We start from the raw sequence: 18,149 nt of genomic DNA, 5'->3' as shown, positions 1-18,149 counted from the left end.
GCCCCCACGCTCCCCTCCCCGAGCTCTTTTAAAGCGAACACTGCCTCCGGGGTCAGGGCCCCGCTCGGGAGCTTGTAAAATCAAACCTGTTCTAACCAAAATGCCTGGGCTCACAGCGGACTCGGGGGGAAGAGACAGACCCCAAGGCTCTCGCATGGAGGGCCCCGAGGGAGCCTGCTCGCCCGTTCGCAGCAGCGCAGGCACCCGCGAAAGGCAAATGCGGCTGAGAGGGCTCGGCGTTCGCGCCGCTCGCGCGTTTGCCGCAGTGAGCTGCAGCCCACAAAAGCGGCGGTTTAATGAGCGCTTACTTCGTGCTAGGCGCTGTGTTTCAGGCTTAGGCATGTGTTCTTGCGCTTCGTGCTCAGGGCAGCCCTTGAGAGGACCTGACTAGGAATCCTCCTGTTGGAGAAAACTGAGCCTTAGGGAGGTTAGGTATTGAGAGACCTGCCCTGCGCATGAAAGGGTTACAAATATTAACCAAAATCCCCTCAGTCATTCGGTGGTGTTCTGTACCACCCACTGCGAACATGGTGCTGTGCAAAAACAGCTGACTGTAATGGGCGACACAAACCTGAATCGATGAAAATCTGTGAAAAGGAAAATAATCATCCCTAAAATGGAGATAGCCTCCAATGGGAGAGCTTCTGTTTTAGGTAAAAAATAATCTTAGAATAGGCTACCTTGTTCTCTGGCCATTGTTATAATTATCATTACATTTTTTTTTTTTAAGCTTGGGGACCTTGTCCCTTTTTTAAAATTCTCCATTGCTTTTGCAGCCATAATTTCCATTCTTTTTGTATTACTCTGATCTTGCCTCACCCAGGACATCTTTCTGTGATTTTTAAACCTGGGCTATTTCAACTATTTGGTTTATAACCCTATTTAGATTTTTTTTTAACACGCCAAAAAAAAAATACTGATTTCTTCTAAGGCAAGCTCTTTCCACATCCCAGCCTTGGAAATGGTGAAAGAAAGCCTATTATACATTAACCCAGCCACCATGACATAATGTATTTCACAGATGCGAAGACACACATTTTTCACACTTTGACATCTCAGAAATCAGGGTGCATTTTCCAAACTGGTCTCTTCATAGCACTGGCCAGGTGGTTCTATGAACCTGGTTGCCATCACCTCCTCCTGCAGAAACTTGGATGTAGCCTTTCACGTTGTCCTTATTTCCACTCACTCAGATGCATTGTTTAATAAAACCCACAACCCTAAAAGGAGGAAATTAACAGGCATAGAATTCTCTTAAACTTGAAGAGAGCTTTCTCCTCGGAAAAAAGAACAGATTTTCCTAGGACCAAAAAGAGATTTCCTTCAGCACTAAAAAAGAGATGCAACTAGTGAAAAGAGTTTAGACTTCTGACAGTTACTCACCAGGTACATTAGTTCTTATTGCATTTTAGAAACCTATATCTGAACAGTTAAATAAGCCTCACAAACACACACACAAAATGAAATGACCTACTTATTATTTTTAATGGTATGGTTTGTCGATTACAACCCATCTTAAGTTTTGGTTAAAAAAAAAAAGAAAACCATTGAAGAAAAATGCGTTCTGTATGTTCCTGGGAAGCCACGCGTTGACCTCTTCTGGTTACATCAGAAAATGCCAGCATCAAAACCTGAGGAATAGGATCAGCTCCTTGAGGGAAAAAAAATCCTAGACTTGATGCATCACCAACACTTCTGGTGGCTCTGGAGACAATACTGTATAGAAAACCACAGGATACAACTGATTCAAAAAGTGACCTAGAAAAGTTGGGTTCCAGGGGCATCTGGGTAGCTCAGTTGGTTAAGCGGCTGCCTTTAGCTCAGGTCATGATGCCCCCAGGTCCTGGGATGGAGCCTCACTGGGCTCCCTGCGCAGCAGAGAGTCTGCCTTTCCCTCTATCACTCCTCCTGCTTGTGCTCTCTCTGTGTCAAATAAATAAAATCTTTTAAAAGGAGGAGGGAAACTGGGTGGCTCAGATGGTTAAGCATATGTCTTCAGCTCAGGTCATGATCCCAGGGTTCTGGGATCCAACCTCAAGTTGGGCTCCCAGCTCAGCAAGCAATCTGCTTTTCCCTCTCCTTCTGCCTCTCTCTCCCCTCCGCCCCCCCCCCCACCACCCCGCTTGTGCTCTCTCTGTCTTTCTATCAAATAAATAAATCTTTAAAAGTAATAAAATAAAAATGAATTTTTTAAAGTTGGGCTCTGAATGTAAAGAAGTTTTTGAAATCCCTTAACCAATCTTACTTCTATTTCCCTTTATATGCATGTGCAAGACTGATCCAGACCAAATCTAAGCCTGAAAGGGCTATTTCACTTCTTAGGAAATAAAAATACTAACCTATAAAAATCAATGTGCTGTGGTTGGCAGCATTTTTTTTTCAGCTTGATATTATCCTATAAAATTCAAGGAAGTGTCATCCTACATCAGATTAGCAGTCCCTCCAGACTAGATTTCTGGCTACTGGCAACGAGTATACTTTTCTGGCTGAGCTTAATTATCTATAAGGTTAAGCTTTAAAATTTTTCAGGTTCCCACAATATTTTATTAACCCATTATAGATCTAAACCTGATCAGCAAGTATTTACCTAAAGTACATTAAAAATCAAGGTTGGTGGGGCGCCTGGGTGGCTCAGTGGGTTGAAGCTTCTGCCTTCGGCTCTGGTTGTCATCCCAGGGTCCTGGGATCCAGCCCCGCATAGGGTTCTCTGCTCAGCGGGGAGCCTGCTTCCTCCTCTTTCTCTGCCTGTCTCTCTGCCTACTTGTGATCTCTGTCAAATAAAATCTTTTTTTAAAAAAATCAAGGTTTGTATGTACCCCATTTGTTCTCCAGGGAGAAAAAGGATCCTATACATGTGTTTTCTCACATTCTTCCTTAAAAGGAAGAATAAAAGCTGTTAGTTTATGTCAGAAATCATTTTGATACTGCCTTTGTCTTGTGAGCTGTTTAAGCTAACATTAGCTTAACGTTTTAAGGAAAAAGGGAAAGCCTAGATCTCATTCCCAAATCGTAAAAGAATTTAGATTCTGTCAGTTTAGAGTTTGGTTTATTTTTCCCTGAATTTCTCTTTGTGCGCATCTACCTATTCATAGTCAGGTGATATAATTATGAAGATTTTACCCATCATTGGCCTTTTTTTTTTTTCTTTTGTAGGCTCCACGCCCAGCCTGGGGCTTGAGTTCAGGACTCTGAGATCAAGAGTCTCATGCTCTCCCGACTGAGCCAGCAAGGTGCCCCGAGCCTGGCATTTTTATAAAGAGTATATAAAGAGTATAATGCCATCTTTTTTAAAAAAACAATCTTTGTTATTATTTTTTTAAAGATTTTTGTTTATTTATTTGACAGACGAGATCACAAGCAGGCAGAGAGAGGAGGAAGCAGGCTTCCTGCTGAGCAGAGAGCCCCATGTGGGGCTCGATCCCAGGACCCTAGGATCATGACCTGAGCCAAAGGCAGAGGCTTTAATCCACCGAACCACCCAGGTGCCCCTATAATGCCATCTTTTATAGAAAAGGATTTGCTCATATGCCCCTTCCAAATCATAATTTGAAAATTAATAAGAATGATTATAAATTATTCACTTTGTCATGTTCTTGATTCTTCCCTGTAAGACAGTCTCTGTCTTTGACAAAAATTTCATTTGAAAGGTAGAAGGCAAGATGGGAGTTGGAACAAGAAGGAACAAAAAGGCTCTTGAAAAAGGAATACAAGTAAAAGTGTGTAGCTTAGAGTTGCTAAGCTATACGGTAGACACAGGGAGCATGGCGGTGGATCTCAGTGTGGGGAGAGGAGTGCAGGGGGAGATCATAGAGATGAGTTTAATCCTTATCCATCATACAAGAATTTAATAATGGCTGAAGTCGGCAAACCACAGCAGAACAATATAAGCTTTCTTTTTTTTTTTAAGACTTATTGATTTATTTGAGAAAGAGAGTACAAGAGGGATGAACAGAGGGAGAGGGAGAGAGAATCTGAAACGAACTCCAAGCTCTGTGCTGAGCACAAGCCGGACACAGGGTTTGATCTCACTATCTCAGGGATCATGAGATCACGACCTGAGCCAAAACCAAGAGTCACACACCTAACCAAGTGCACCACCCAGGCATCCCAACATGCGCCTTTTTTTTTTTTTTTTTAAGATTTATTTATTTATTTATTTGACAGACAGAGGTTACAAGTAGGCAGAAGCAGGCAGAGAGAGAGAGGAGGCAGCAGGCTCCCCGCTGAGCAGCCGGATGCGGGGCTCAATCCCAGTACCCTGGAATCATGACCTGAGCCGAAGGCAGAGACCTTAACCCACTGAGCCACCCAGGCGCACCCCAACATGCGCCTTTTAAAAAAAAATAATAAAGATTTTTATTTATTTGACAGAGACACAGCGAGAGAGGGAACACAAGCAGGGGGAGTAGAAGACGGAGAAGCAGGCTCCCTACCGAGCAGGGAGCCCAATGAGAGGCTCGATCCAGAACCCCAGGATCTTGACCTGAGCCAAAGGCAGACGCCCAACAACTGAGCCACCCAGGCGCCCCTATGCACCTGTTTTTAACTAAACATACAGTTGATCCACCAGAACTAAAGACAATACAAATTTTTTTTTAGTAGTCACCTCTGTCAGGAGGAGATGCCGGCAAAGGAGCGGCAGCAGGACAGGAGACCACAGCTCAAATATCATCCCCGGTTCCCCACGTCAACTTAAAATTATGCACAATGAGATTGAAATTCTTTGTTACACTCTCCCCGCTCTATTCTAGCTTCAGTCTAATCAAACCAACTCCTTCCCACTTTTACATTCTGTGGATTCAACTTAATACACCTTAATATAAAGACATCAATAGCGCAGAGTTTGAGATAGGTTTTTTTTTCTTTTTATTTTATTATTTTTTAAGATTGTATTGACCCATTTGAAAGAGAGCACAAAGCTGAAGGGAGGAGAGAATATGAAGCAGACTCCCTGCAGAGGACAGGCTCGATCTCACGATCACGAGATCATGACCTAAGCCGCAACCAAGAGTCAGCCACTCAACTGTCTGAGCCACGCAGACACCATTGACATAGATTTTTCTAGTAATCCTTTACCAATTCTTACCATATTCTACTCTCTTTTTTTTTTCTTTCACTCCTTTCCCTCTTTCATTTCTATTCCCACATTGTTTCTTTACTTTTTTTTTTTTTTTTTTTGGCCTTGCTCCCTGAAGAACAATTTATAATCCTGAAAGATAATGCCTCTAACTTCTGGTGATAATCAGGACTGAAAATGTGACTAACCACACACTTGTTCCTTCCTCTAATTCAAAATTCATTTCAAAGTTTATGTCCTCTGGAGCTTTAAATTTTAACAAAAAAGTAATAATTACTATTGGCTTTCATAAGACTAAGCCATCAATATGAGAACTATATTTTTGAGACTTTCCTTATATTTAAACTTCCAATTGTTGGGGCACCTGGGTGACTCAAGCAGTTAAGGGTCTGCCTTTGACCCGGGTCATGACCTTGGGATCCTGGGATCCAGCCCCACAACGGGGCTCCTTGCTCAGCAGGCAGTCTTTTCCTCCCTCTTTCTCTGCCCCTCCCCCTGCTTGTGCTCAGGTGCCCCCCCCTTCTAAAATAAATAACATCTTTTTTTTTTTTAAGATTTTATTCATTTCATTTGACAGACAGAGATCACAAGTAGGCAGAGAGGCAGGCAGAGAGAGAGAGAGGAGGAAGCAGGCTCCCCGCCGAGCAGAGAGCCCGATGCGGGGCTCGATCCCAAGACCCTGGGATCATGACCTGAGCCGAAAGCAGAGGCTTTAACCCACTGAGCCACCCAGGCGCCCAATAACATCTTTTTAAAAAAACAAATTCCCAATAGTTTTCATCAGTCGACTTGCAACAATATAGAATTACTCCCCTTAAATATAGTTACATAAGGACAAATTTAGAAGCCAGTATGAATTCCATAAACCCTGCATTTAAAAATTAATTGATGACACTCAAACATTATTTAGGAAGAGCTCTGGAATATATTAGGTGAAAACAGCAAAGCATAATACATTTTTGTGTAAGAAAGGGAGAACTCAGGATATAAATTTATAATTATATTTCCACAGAAAAACTCTGAAATGAAACCCAGGAAGTAATAAAATCGGTTATGGCAAAAATGAAGTGGTGAGACATGGGGATGGGGAGGATAGCGAGAGTGACATTTGTCACCGTGTGCTTATCACGTTATGGTTTATGAGTCTTCTGAATTTTTTCCACTAAAAATAGCAGCTAGATTAAAATTCAAAGTAGGAGACATTAGAAAGGGGAGAAACAAAATTTGGACGATGGGTTCTGGCACAGGAGCCTGCCCCAGAATCATGGAAAAGAAGGAGCACAGAGGAAGTCCATATCCTCAGAAGCACCATCTACACTGTTTGCAACTAAACTGACTTCAGCATCCCTTCTGGGTGACTGTATAGTGAGAAGCAAACTGAAGTCAAAACTGGAGTTGTTTTTTTCTTCAAAATCTGAAGTGCTGCTTGCCCTCTGGACCTGGGTCCTCCTAAACAATTTTACTTCAAGCCACCACAGGCCTGAGAACAGACAGACCGTCCGCCACCTGACAGCCCCAAGTGGCTTCCTGGCATCAAAACAGATGAGCCAGGCTACAGAGGACTTACTGACTTCTCGGAAAGAATTTTGGCTTGCTGCTGGAGAGGACCTCACTGCGGGAGGCATGGCTCCCGACGGCACACGAGTTCACAGTTCAAAGTGACCTCACCTCCTGCTCAAGCTCTTTTTTAAAACTATCCCTTGGACTCAGCCCAGTTGCATCGCTCCACACTTATGCCATCCTCCCGGATTCCTGACCCCAGGGCTGTCTGCAACAGTATCACCCACCAAATGTCTATTTCTGGGAGCTGGCAATTCCCTTCATCTAGGACCCTGTTATATCCTATCCTGCCTTCAAACTCCAAGTAACAAGCCCTGTGATTGCAAAGCTATGCTAGTAAACATGCAATCATTAAGATAAATAACGAGATCAAAAACTGGCATCTGAACCATATCTCCCAAATTCAGCCCCTAAGACGATGGTCAAGGACAAACTTGAGCTCCACCTGGAGAGATAGGTAGTTTCTGTTTAGACCGAGAAGAACATGGATGACATTCACAGAGGGAAGAGAAGCACATAAAAAATAATCCACATGGGATCATAAACAATATACTTTCAAAGCTATCACTTGAAATATACCCTCTAATACTATTGCGCTGACATGTTTAATTTTCCATTTACAAGACTGGCCCTTTCTATGTGTAGTGCTACAGATCTCCGCTGATTCTTGTGAGCTCCTGCCTGCTACCATACATTCCTCATCCCATGCCTTCACTACACCAGCCCAATGTTCTAAAGCTACTTCATCACGAGACTTTTCATAGCCCCCACCAACCACTCATTCTTTGCCTATCAACCTTAGACCCACACGTTTAAAGCCAAAGGCCAAGCAAACTGTCTTCCCCAAAGTCATCCCAAAACAAGCAATATTTACATTCAATTCTCAGAAAGAGTAACGCAGAGTTTAAATGCCCACAGTTGTGGGGCCTGGCCTCCATAGACCTTCCACAATCCTCCCACTACATGCATATCCTACTGACATAGCTGAGCTTTCTTACTGGTGAAGGTTAACCAGCCCAGAAACAGTCCAGCTCACTTCAACACTCCCATTACATCAAGCTCCTGAGATTTCAAACAACTGTTCTAATTAGGGGATCCTCTGGATAGGATTTGTACCTACCCTCACTGCTAAACACCATTGGCATTTTTTGCTCAATCGTAACACGTGTGCCTTTGGTCTTCGTACAGCTCACAAAAAAACCTAAAAGAATTATGCTTAGGATCCCAATTTTGCCTGAAGCCATGTACTTCGGGATCGGGCTTTTCTTAAGGCCCTTATAACAAAAATCAATGTCACCTGTACCTGGTGTTGCCCAATAAAAATTGGATTCCCATTCAGTCTTGCTCACACTGGGGCTTCCTATGACTGTATATCAGTCTCAAGCACCATTCCCGTCAACTTCACTTTGGCAAGGGCATTGACTGACGTGACCCTATTGCCATTCCCTGTTATGTGGAACAGGTCGTTGGGAGTTGCAGGCTTTTCAACCAGGGTCACCGTCATCAACAGACAAAATCAAATCAGAGAGAACTATCAACGAGTGTCCAAGACTTTATCTAATTTTGACTAAATTTTGAGGCATTGCACCTATGAAACACAGGTCAAGACTCTGTGTCCTGCAAATCCTTAAGTTATTTTCATGGCTGGCTAAGAACCAGCATCCAAACTAGGCTAATTTTACTAATAGGAATGTTAGTGATCAATTTCCTCCTTGTTTGCCTCTTAAAAGACTGCAATAATGCAGTTCCCGACTATTATACATAATATATTTTATTTTATTGTGGTAAGAACATTTAACATGAGATCTACTCTCTTAACTGATCGTTAGTGTACAACATCGTATTATTGTCTCAGAGCACAACGTCACACAGCAGATTTACAGAAGATATTCACCTTGCAGATCTACCAGGCCTAACATATCTCCCATAATTCCACTGTAGCACCTTGAGAAGCCCACGCACCACAGGGCCAATAGCATTAGCTATATTTTCTTAATCATATAATTTCCATGCTGCGGAATCTGGAGGCTTCTGACCCAGGGAAACCACCCACCCAGGATTAACTAATTCTGAGAGATAACAAACAACCTGCTGACTAGCAAAGAAAGCTTTGATACATAAGCAAACCAACCCGAGTCCATACCCCCAACCTGGATCCATTAATCAGACCTCAAAAGCCCAGGATTCAATTCCCCGCCCTAATCACTACTGGGCAAAGTACCAGACAACTGGAGACCATCCTACAGCCCAGAGTCCACAGAAACAATTCAAATTTTCCAATTACATCTTGTACGCCTTACCTTGCTTAGCCTTCCTTCCCAAGAAGAAATCTCCATTAAGGCTCCCTCCTGCAGTCTCCTTACCCCCTCTCTCTGCTAATCAGACAGACTCTTTCCCCAGCGGCCTTCCTAGCAGGCCTGCCATCTGTTTCTAAGGGACCGTGAGTATAATGAAAATATTTTCATTCACGGCAATCACTTTCATGTCCCTGTCTCTTACGGTTTCTCCTCAAAACAAGTCAGGGAACATTATTAGAACAATTGGTGCAGACAGCTTGTCGCTTCACACCAGAAAGGGATGCTATCTCCAGGAACTGCCTGGGCTCACCAGCTAAACTCAGCAGCCACGCTCACTGCCTAAAGGGCACCGCTGGTGTTGACACTCTTGCTGCTTGATGGCTACTGAACTATGTTGTTTTTTATCAGGGATTGCCATGATTTCCCAGCCTAAAATTGGAGAGCTCAACACAGCCGAGCCCTCCCTGAGCTATCGCTTCGAGAGTCATTTGCCCAGGTGCCCGCAAAGCTTCCGCCATAGGGTGTCTCCTACCACACCACACAGAATGCCTCCGGGAGTGCCCACTAGACTACAGCACCAGGTCTGAAAGCGTACCAGGTTCTTTTTTTTTTTTTTTCTAAACCACAGTGGGATGAACATAAAATTCATTAGCAGGGGGGCGCCTGGGTGGCTCAGTGGGTTAAGCCGCTGCCTTCGGCTCAGGTCATGATCCCAGGTCCTGGGTTCGAGCCCCACATCGGGCTTTCTGCTCAGCAGGGAGCCTGCTTCCTCCTCTCTCTCTGCCTGCCTCTCTGCTTACTTGTGATTTCTCTCTGTCAAATAAATAAATAAAATCTTTAAAAAAAAATTCATTAGCAGGAGAAGTTTGGAAAATGCACAAACATGTGGAATTAAACCACAGCTCCAGAACAACCAATGAATCAAAAAGGAAATCAAAATGGAAACCAGAAAAGTACCTTGAAACAAACAAAAAAAATAAAACCACAACAAAGTTTATAGGATAAAGCAGAAGCAGTGCTCAAAGTAATGTTTCACTGAAAAATTACACTAAGAGGGGCACCTGGGTGGCTCAGTGGTGGCTTCAAGCCTCTGCCTTCTGCTCAGGTCATGATCCCAGAGTCCTGGGATGAAGCCACCGAGTCGGGCTTTCTGCTCAGTGGGGAGCCTGCTTCCTCCTCTCTCTCTCTGCCTGCCTCTCCACCTACTTGAGGTCTCTGTCTGTCAAATAAATAAATAAAATCTTTAAAAAAAAAAAGAAAGAAAGATTACACAAAGAATGCAGAAAGATCTGAGGTAACAATTGAACATGAACCACAGGGAACAACAGACAGAACTACTGACGTCACCGAAAATTAGCAAGTAAGTAGAAAATAATAAAGTCAGCAGAAATCAAAGAAATACACAATGGAAAGATAAAAGAAAAGATCAGTGATAAAGGGTTCCCTTTAATAAAGATAAACAAAATTGACAATTTTCGTTAGACTGACAGACAAAAAATGGAAGACTCCGTTTACTATAATCCGGAGTGAAGGACAGGACACTTCAGTTCCTACCACAGACGGACAAAACAGCAGAAGAGATGACTGTAACAATTCCATGCCCACAACAGGACAGCCTCCAAGAAGTGGTTAGGTCCCACGATTCTGCGATTCTGTGTCTCCTTGACCTTGCTTTGTTCACTCCTTCCCGACGAATCTGCATTCAGGCTCCGTCCGGCGGGGCCCCATCCCCCTCTGCCTACTGACCTTGCAGGCTGCTTCCCTCTTGGCCCTGCCCACCGGCCTCCTCCTCTGTTTTCGGGGACCAAGAACAGAATATGAACTTCTTCCTTCAGGCCAATCTTTTTCCTATGTTCCTCTCTCTTTCTACCCAAAACAACATCAGACCATGTAGGTGGGACGATGGGCCTGCAGGCACGTGGATCCCCACACGGGACCGAGGACACTCGCCCCGGATGGTTCCGACATACAGACGGGACCCAAGGGCAACGGCTGCCCCCTGAAGGGAAACCCTGCTTGGGGCTCCCTTGCTGCTGGAGGACTGCCGCGCGGTGCTGACTACGGTCGTGTGTGGCCACGACGTCCCACACTAACACTGGGGAGCTCGAAAGTGGGGCCCCCTAAGTGGCCTCAAAGATGCAGTGAAGAGCACCGAGCCCGCAGAGCCCCACACTGGACCCAGAGGAGCCCCAAATGCGGCCGCGTGCGGTGCCCAGAGGGGGCTGCCAAGGAACGCAGATGGGGCTGAGGACAGCGTCGCGGTGCGCTCAGGCTGCACGCTGTGGCCACGACGAGCCTCCGCAGAGAGAAAGGATATTCCATGACTTGTTAGGATGGTGAGGCAGGCATGACTCGGGTCGTAGCAATAGAGAGAGGGACCCTCCAACTGGGACTTCACTTAGGGGAAACAGCAACCCTCACTCCAGCTACAGCACGGGTCAGTGGGAATTATGGCTAAATAGCAGGTTTCAGGATAGTTGATGGAAAATACTACGAGGTAACTAAGCAGGGTTCTGGTTAAAGCCGAGGTACCAAGGTACGATGCCGCCTCAGAACCACTCAGGGGCACACGTGCGGGGCCGTGGACCACGCTGCTCAGGGAGCCCTACAGCGCGGAGGAGCGGTGTCGCCCATGGCGTCCAGCGGCAGCGGGTCACGATGACCCTGCTAAAGGAAAGGAGCATTCAATGACCTTGTTCAACAAGGGAATGCAGACTTTCTTCAGGACCCCAGCACTAGGTATAGGGACCCCATTACTGGGACTTCTCAGTGCAGGACTGACTAGGACCAGCTCCAAATACAGCATGGTGAGTGCGCATTTGTGACTCGGGGAGAGACTGGGCTCAGCTCAAAACCCAGTCTCGGCCACTGTGACTACAAAATTGGAACTAATAAATGAGTTTCCTTTAGCAGCTGAGGCTGTGGCAATTTGTTACAGCAATGAAAACTAATAAAGTAATCATGTGAAATCAACGATTTTATTTATGGCATAAAATACAGAAATATACGGCCTTGATAAATACTTGAAAAATTGATCTATGGAACTATATCAAACCTTAAAACTTCTATAACTCAATGCAGAAATCCAGAGAGTAAAAGGCAACTTACAGAAAGAGACAAAATAATTGCAAATCCTACACTGAATTCGGGAATTTCTATCCAGCATATTTCAGGAAATCCTACAACTCAACAAGAGAAAAACAAATAACCCGATTAAAATAAAGGCAGAGAATTCAATAGACATTTCTCCAAAAAGGGAATAAATATGATTAACAAGTATATGAAAATGTTTCACATCACTAATCATCAAGGAAATGCATGGGAATGCATCAAGGAAATCACAACCCCGATGATGTAACACCTCACAGTTATCTAATGTCCCTTACCAAAGGAACAGAAAATGACAATCCGTTGCAGGCTGCAGTGGGAGGAGATGAAGAAGTTGGAACAGTAGACCTCTTGTGTGAATGTACTTTACCCAAATACTTTACCCATGCAAACAGGAAACAGTAGGGAATTACTCAAAAATATAAGAAGAGAGGATACCATATGATCCAGTAATCCCTCTTGTGATTTCATCCAAAATTACTCAGAGGAGAATCTTTTTTTTTAAGATTTTATTTATTTATTTGACAGATATCACAAGTAGGCAGAGAGGCAGGCAGAGAGAGAGGAGGAAGCAGGCTCCCTGCTGAGCGGAGAGCCCGAGGCAGGGCTTGATCCCAGGACCCCGGGACCACGACCTGAGCCAAACGCAGAGGCTTAGCCCACTGAGCCACCCAGGCACCCCTCAGAGGAGAATCTTAAGGAAATAGTTGGACCCCCATTTTCATCACATTATTCACTGTTGCCCTGTGGTAGAACCAATCCTCTTGTTCATTGCTAGATGAACGGATGGAGAAAATAGGATATATACATACAGTGGAATACTCTGCAGCCTTAAGGAAAAAATTCTTTCACATGCTACTACATGAACGGACTCAAGGATATCATACTAAGAGAAATAGGCCAGTCTCAGAAATGACAAATACTATATGATCCCACTTGTTTGAACTATCTAAAGTACTCAAAAGTCATTAAAAAAAAAAAAGTAGAATCGCAGTTCCCAAAGTCTAGGGGAAGAGAGGGGAGACATTAGTGTATTGGTTATACAATTTCAAAACTGGAAAATAAAAAAGATTTAAGGAAATGTTCAACACAAAGTGAAAACACTGAACACTAAGTATACACTCAAAAATGACTAAGATAATAGTTGGGAAAATATTTTTTACACACAATATCCTCAATGGCATAAATGCTGCAGCTCAGAGGAACTTGAAGGGTCTCTTTGTTGAGCTCTGTGCCTTGGCTCACCTTCTAGGAGAAGCAACAATGAAGCAAATCGCTTGTTATCCGAAGATTCAGGACTGATGGGAAGATCTTTCCACTCCTGGAGACCAGGTTTTACATGGCCAGGAACCATCGCTCTATCCTGCTGAGTGACCACACTGTTCAAACTCTCCAATCATAGTTTGCACCCCCTTGGTTACCTTGCTTAGTGCAGTTTTTTTTGTTTGTTTGTTTTTGTTTTTGTTTTTTAGTCTTTCAGGTAAGCTCTGCACCAACATGAGGCCTGAATTCAGGATCCCAGAACAAGAGTCATAAGCTGGGTGCCTGGGTGGCTCAGTTGGTTAGGCAACTGCCTTCGGCTCAGGTCATGATCCTGGAGTCCCAGGATCGAGTCCCGCATCGGGCTCCCAGCTCCGTGGGGAGTCTGTTTCTCCCTTTGACCTTCTCCCCTCTCATGCTCTCTCTCTCTCTCTCTCTCTCTCATTCACTCTCTCTCTCTCAAATAAATAAAATCTTTTTTTTTTAAGATTTTATTTATTTATTTGACAGAGAGAGATCACAAGTAGACGGAGAGGCAGGCAGAGAGAGAGAGAGAGGGAAGCAGGCTCCCCGCTGAGCAGAGAGCCCAATGCGGGCCTCGATCCCAGGACCCTGAGATCATGACCTGAGCCGAAGGCAGCGGCTTAACCCACTGAGCCACCCAGGCGCCCTCAAATAAATAAAATCTTAAAAAAAAAAAAGTCACAAGCTCTACCAATGGAGCCATCCAAGAATCCCCTTGCTTAACCCATTTCTGCCTGAGGAAAAGTCCAATAATACTCTTACCCGCAGTTTCTGGCCATCATCCCTCCCTGACCCAGAGAACCTGCTGATCATGCAGACTGCTACCCCAGGGGCCCTTCTGGTCACCCATGTCAAATAATTCTAGGACCCTGTGAGTATAAAAAAATATTTTCCCTTATAACAATCCTGTTTATATCTGTGCGTGTGAGTATCTGCAAAACCAAGTCCAGGGAACCTTATTAGAACAACTGGTACAGCCGCCAGGACGATTCACAAGGAAGAGGATGATACATCCTCCGGCTGCTTGAGCTCATCAACAGGACCCAGGAAACCTAGCAACCACCTATGGGACACCACTGCTTGTTGGCATGTTTGCTGCTTCGCTGCGACTGCATTCTGTTGTTTTCGTCCAATATAGCCAAGATTTCTCAGCCTAAAATCTGTGCTCCCGGCAAGAGCCATCATACAGAGTGCGGTCTTCAGAGCCCGCCCCGAGCCGCAGGGGAGAGCAGATTGTACTGCCCGACCCGGACTGCCCCGAGGGCACCTGGGATGCTAGACTGTCAAGGCTGGAATCGGATCCAGTTCCGTTCTCCCCACAGGGAATGAGTGTGGACTCAAAAAGTGAAGAATTCACAAAGCTGTGGAAATTGAAACACCACACGAGAACAATCAATGGTCAAGCAAGGAAGTCAAAGGGAACTAAAAACTAATCTTGAACAGAAAAAAAATGAAAACCACATATAACAAAGTGTGAGATGCAGCAAATTCAGTTGTCAGAGGACACTTGTACTGAGCACATTACATGAAGCTTAGAGAGAGATCCCAAATAGCATCCAAACTTTAACCTCAGGGAAGAGGCCTGAGAACAAACCGCTAAATCAAAAATTAACTGTAGGGGCGCCTGGGTGGCTCAGTGGGTTAAAGCCTCTGCCTTTGGCTCAGGTCATGATCCCAGGGTCCTGGGATCGAGCCCCTCTCTGCTCAGCGGGAGCCTGCTTCCTCCTCTCTCTCTGCCTGCCTCTCTGCCTACTTGTGATCTTTGTCTGTCAAATAAATAAATAAATAAAATCTTTAAAAAAATTAACTGTAGAAGGAAATAATATGGATGGAATAAAAATGAAGGCTAGAGGGACAACAGAAAGATCAACAACTCTTTGCTTTCTAAAGATTTACCTATTTTATAGAGACAGCACAAGCCAAGGAAGGGACAGACCGAGAGGGGAGAAGAGTCTTACCTATGGAGAACCCGCGATGAGTGCAGAGACCGATCTCACGACCATCTCAAAACCTTGAGATTATGATCCTAGAAAAACCAAGAGGTGACTGCTTAACGAACCATGCCACGGAGATACCCCAAAATGAGACTTCCCTTTTTAAAAAGACAAGCAAAATTGACATGTTTTAGTTAGACTACCATACAGAAGTAGGGAGGAATCCAATTAACAAAATCAGAAGCAAAAGAGGGGACATTACAAGTATTACCATAGATATATCCAACCTGTCCCGCCCGCTGCCTTTTTCTCAGGGACCCTGAGCAGAATAGGAACTTCATCCTTCAGGCCAATCTTTTTCCTGTCTGTGTTCCTCTCTCTTTCTGCCCCAAAAAACCGCAGACAAGGTAGGTAGGAAAATGGGCCTACAGCCATGTTGACCCCACACACAGGGCCAAGGACACACAAAAAGGACCCAAGGGCAGCCGCAGCTGCCACCCCCACTGAAGGAAAACCCTACTTGTAGCTCCCTTGCTGCTGGAGGGCTGCCACACTGTGCCAACTACGGTCGCGTGTGGTCACGACGTCCCAACTAACACTGGGGAGATTGGAATGTGGGGTCCCCTAAGTGACCTCAAAGATGCGGTGAAGAGCCCTGAGCCCCGCAGAGCCCCGCACGGGACCAGACGAGTGCCAAACACGGCCACATGCAGGGCCGCGTGGGGCCGCCAAGGAGCACTGATGGGGCTGAGGACAGCACCGCGGTGTGCTCTGGCCACTCGCTGTGGCCAAGAGGAGCCTCCGCAAAATAAAGGATATTCCAGGACGCCTCTTAGGATGGTAAGGCAGGCATGACAAAGGTCGTAGCAATAGAGAGACGGACCCCTCCAACTGGAACTTCACTTCGGGGACACAGCGCCATTCACTCCAACGACTGCGCGGGCCAGTGCGAATAATTTCTAGAGTGGACAGTGGAAGGAACATACGCAGAAGAAACTAATGGGGATGCTGGTTAGGGCGACCACACAGGATTCTTGCTGACGAAAGCCCAGAGGGATCAGGCAGCACCCGGGGAAGGATGGCCATCCTACGTGGATAAGTAAGATGTCCCCGATGGAAAGACGAGGTTCTGGCTCAGCTCACCAAGCAGAACTCTTCCTAAAACTGATTGACAAGGAGGTTCACAGATAACCCTTGGATTAAGCTCGGGAGCCTGACTGAGGTATGAGAAAGGAGAAATGGGGGAGGCCCATGGCCAGTACTCAGGCAAAAGTTCTAGGGAGTGAAGGACTGCTGGGCAGGTAAGACACTGTGTGCAGTGCCACCTGTGGTCCCCTGCCCTCTGTGCACAGTGTACACGTTAGTGATGCGTGCAGAGCAGAGGAACGGTGTCACAAACAGTGCCACTTTACCGAAAACAGTCACTGACATTCAGATGATGAGACACGCTTTACAAGGGACCTTGGCAATAAGTATAGGGAACTGTGACCTTGGGATTCCTGAATTGGGAAGAGACTGGCTCAGCTCTAAATACAGCCTGGGCAGTTGTCACTATGGAATTTCATGTAATACATGAGTTTCTTCAGGCGCTGAGTTTGTGCCATTTCAGGGTAATAAAAAAAGTTCCAGTAATCAGTTAGAAATAAATTATTATAGTTACTAGACAAGAAGTACACAAATATTACTCTTACAATTTTTTTAAAGATTTTATTTGACAGAGAGAGAAAACGTGAGAGAGGAAACGCAAGCATGAGGAGTGGAGGACAGAGAAGCAGACTTCCCGAAGAGCCAGGAGCCCGATGTGGGGCTTGATCCCAGGACCCTGAGATCATGACCTGAGCCAAAGGCAAATGCTTAACAAATGAGCCACTCAGATCCCTTACCCTTACAAATTTTTTAAAAATTGACCTATGATATTCGATCAACCTTTAAGACTCTTGCACGTCATTGCCTGCATCAAGAGAGTAAGGGGCAAAATACAGAAAAGGAGAACATAATTACAAATCAAATATCTGATAAAGAGTTTCCTACTCAGCATAACTTAGGAGCTTCTACAACTCAACGAGATAAAAAAACAAATAGCCCCATTAATATGGGCAGAAGATTCAACAGACATTTCTCTAAAGAAGGTATACAAATTGCCAACTAGCATATGAATGATGCCCAGCATCTCTAATCATCAGGCAAATGCATCTCAAAACCACAGTGATACCTTATCTCACAGTATCAGAAGAGCCATTATCAAAAAACAAAGGAAAAAAAGAAGCGGCTCTCTTCCTGGCACTGGCACTGAGCGCAGAGGTGACGACCCTCTGTTACTAGGCATCATGACTGTGCTGAGACCTTTGGTGGAGCCCAATATCATTAAGGAGAAGGCCAAGAAGTTCATCAGGCACCAGTCAGACCGATATGTCAAGTTAAGTGCAACTGTCAGAGACCCGGAGGCATTGAGAGCGTGGTGCGAGGAGATTCAAGAGCCAGAGCTTCATGCCCTACGTAGGTTTTGGCACCAACAAGGAAACAAAGTAAAATGTGCCCAGTGGCATCCAGAAGTTCCTAGTGCACAACGTCAAGGAGCTAGAGTGCGGCTGATGTGCAACAAATTTCCCTGTGCAGGGATTGCCGTGGTGGAAAGAGCAGCCCAGAGGCCATGAGAGTCACTGACGCAGCGCCACACTGCGCAGCAAAGAAAATGAAGAGACAGCTTGTTGTGACCGTCATCTTTGTGTTAAAAAAATTATAAACTACCAAAAAAAAGGAACAAAAAATGACTATTGCTGGGGGAGATGGAATGGAGAGTTAAGAACATAAGACACTGTTGGTGTGAATGTGAGTTGTGTACCCTCCTTCATAAAAACAGTATAGAAATTACCCAAAAAATATGCAAAG

General features: G+C 45.0%; 1 protein-coding gene across 1 annotated transcript; it reads left to right on the top strand.

Moving 5' to 3' along the window:
- The first annotated feature begins 17,587 nt into the window (after nucleotides 1-17,587).
- LOC125095513 (60S ribosomal protein L32-like) lies at nucleotides 17,588-17,914 on the top strand. The gene has a single exon (XM_047722009.1). It carries the CDS (start codon nucleotides 17,588-17,590, stop codon nucleotides 17,912-17,914), a length of 327 nt encoding a protein of 108 aa, XP_047577965.1.
- The last annotated feature ends 235 nt before the right edge of the window (nucleotides 17,915-18,149 follow it).

The sequence above is a fragment of the Lutra lutra genome, chromosome 3 (assembly GCF_902655055.1).
Source record: "Lutra lutra chromosome 3, mLutLut1.2, whole genome shotgun sequence".
NCBI lineage: Eukaryota > Metazoa > Chordata > Mammalia > Carnivora > Mustelidae > Lutra > Lutra lutra.
This window is presented reverse-complemented; position numbering and strand designations above follow the sequence as displayed.

What these genes read in the sequence shown, in the direction of transcription:
- LOC125095513 (XM_047722009.1), top strand. Translation starts at nt 17,588, where the DNA reads ATGACTGTGCTGAGACCTTTGGTGGAGCCCAATATCATTAAGGAGAAG.